Source organism: Asparagus officinalis, chromosome 10 (genome assembly GCF_001876935.1).
Source record: "Asparagus officinalis chromosome 10, Aspof.V1, whole genome shotgun sequence".
NCBI lineage: Eukaryota > Viridiplantae > Streptophyta > Magnoliopsida > Asparagales > Asparagaceae > Asparagus > Asparagus officinalis.
In genome coordinates, this window is record NC_033803.1 from 62,962,508 (window position 1) to 62,964,899 (window position 2,392).

The 2,392-nt window shown below is 35.8% G+C and overlaps 1 protein-coding gene across 2 annotated transcripts in view; it reads right to left on the reverse strand.

Annotated features, from left to right (window-relative positions):
• The window catches only part of LOC109825046 (ribosomal RNA processing protein 36 homolog), a 21,275-nt gene continuing 19,352 nt past the window's right edge, over nt 470-2,392 (reverse strand). Inside the window, exons 7-10 of one of the 2 annotated variants that reach the window (XM_020391743.1) lie at nt 1,913-2,030; nt 1,667-1,713; nt 1,487-1,590; nt 470-868 (exon numbers count right to left, since the gene is read on the reverse strand). In XM_020391743.1, coding sequence (XP_020247332.1) covers nt 865-868; nt 1,487-1,590; nt 1,667-1,713; nt 1,913-2,030 — 273 coding nt within the window. In that variant the 3' untranslated portion in view covers nt 470-864. Of the gene's footprint in view, nt 872-1,486; nt 1,591-1,666; nt 1,714-1,912; nt 2,031-2,392 lie in introns of both variants that reach the window. The other variant, XM_020391742.1, reaches the window with a different exon arrangement.

The window sequence follows — 2,392 nt, forward strand, 5'->3', positions numbered from 1 at the left end:
CAGATCAGCATGATTGGGATCATCTATGGAAATAGGAAAATGGAGAGGCTCTGAACGTTCGTTATGAGAATCGAAGTTGAGCGTGAACATACAATTATGGGCCGATTCCAGGACTCGCCCGTGTATTCAACGTCCCTAACAGAAACATTTTCAGAGAATCTATCTACAAAAGGGCAGAAAAAAAAGGTTAAATATCAGAAAACCCCCTTGGCATTGGATGATGATCAGATAACCCCCGTTATATTGAAAATGTCAGAGAACCCCTTTAACTTGAGATTTTAGCTAAATCACCCCGGAAAAGCATCACTTTTAGGGGAGTTTACTACTAAAATCTCAAAGTTTACGGGGGTTTTCTCATAGGTTTTCTCATAGGTTTTCTAATATTTTCGAAATTATGAAGGGTTATCCGATAATTGTCCAAAGCCAAGGAGGGTTTTCCGATATTTAGCTGGGAAAAGAGAAGCGCCCAACTCAGAAATAATACTTTGTATATCCGCAACTAACCATCTTACAAGTATTACTCAAGTTACCACAATAACAATCTTACTAGTATTATCACATGCAAATACAATCTTTACATTGATCAGCAAATTCCACAACATACTGTACGTAAAGCCTAACAAGTACTAAATATTCTACTTCTTATCATGGGGTATGAAATCCGTTCACAAACTTCATTTCGATTAATCTCGTCAGGCCTAAGAAGGCACTGGATCATACAAACTTTCATTTTGGGAAATGCATCAGCTACCTTTATAAGCAACCATAATACAAGCTTAGTTGTTGACGGACTTCTCCGCTTCTAAATCAAACAATCCACAGAGCTTGATCTGGCCGACGTCCATAACATGGATGATGAATAACTTAGCTGCTGAAAGGTGAAGACAGTTAATTTGAAAATCAACAGGAGCTGCTTTTACAAACAAAATCATGAAACTATCTTCAAACTTAATCTATAAAATCATTGTTCAGTGCTCTTTGGCATATAGCTCACAGAACTTACTCGCATTGTTAAGTCAGGATTAGCAAAGACAACATTGTTTGCAGGAATTCCTTAAAACCTTGTGGAAAGGGATAAACAAGGAAAACAAAGGTAGACCAGTGTTCTCCAACAGCAACCGATTATTTCTATTTTGCAAAATCTAGCATTTTGCCTGTGGTACTACGGCCTAAAATACATAAAATTTCCTATGTTAAGTCGCCATTTCTTCCAGATTTACCTGAGACTTTACTTAATACATCTAGAATTATCCAGGGCTCAGACCATCTTCGTCACAGGAGTTTAAATTGCATGATCAAGTCACTCTCTTGCACAATTTTGTAAGCCAGGAATCAGGTACCTAATTGCTTTTGAGCGCAAAATTTGGTTATGATTTGTGGGGATCCTTTTTAATTAACAGTTATTCACCATAATTTGACTAATTTAACAAAAAGACTAGGTAAGAATAAGGATAAAAAGTCTCAAACAAGGAGTTGAGCTTCTTACTCCTGAACACCTTCACTGGATTTTCTATATGGCATAAAACGGTGATCTTTTGAAGCATTCTTACGCCTCTTTTTCTCAATGAATGACTCGAGTTTTCCATGTGCCTGCAAATTGATGGTATGAGCAAAATGAAGGAAAACACTAATCACAAATTAGCTATCACTTAGAGGTGTACAATACCTTGAGGTCATCGAATTTCTTCACCAACTTCCTATTTTGGATTTCAGCTGCATACATAAATTATTAGTTTGAGAAAGAGAGCAATATTTCTTAAGTAATAATCTAAGTTAGCTAATCGCTAACCATGCTTCTTGAGATAATAGTGTCACTTCCCATGCTTTTCTCTGCATGGTATCTATTTGTGTGCATATGTTTGTATACTTGAGTATGTGTATATGTATGCGAGAGAGAGAGAGAGAGACCAACATTTTTTGAGGTAGTAAGGTCGCTTTCCGTCTTTTGCTGCTTCCCTTTCTTTCTTTATATGTTCGGAAACAATTTCAGATTCAACAGTTCGACGAGGAGCTGACTTTAACTGCTTGTCCTGAAGATTTTGTAGTTCAGGATCATCAAATTAACAATTTAAAGGGAAGGGAAAAATAAATAAAAACAAATAAATCTAGAGCACATACAGATTAGCGACTTATTTGCCAAAGACAGTTCAAACTCTAGAGGTCGCTCTATGTTTGCAGAGTTTGGAGCTGTATGCTCAGATTTTTTTTTTAATACAGAGAAAAGATAAAAAAAAATTAAAAACAACTTTCATGCCAAGAAAAAGAAAAAGAAAAAAGTTAAAACTCTGAAAGGTTTTTTCCGATATTTGTCTGCAGTGTGAACACTTAAATTTCTGCTTAATTAATAAAAAGTGAAATAAGAAAAGCTGGAGACATGAAAGAGTGCAAATAA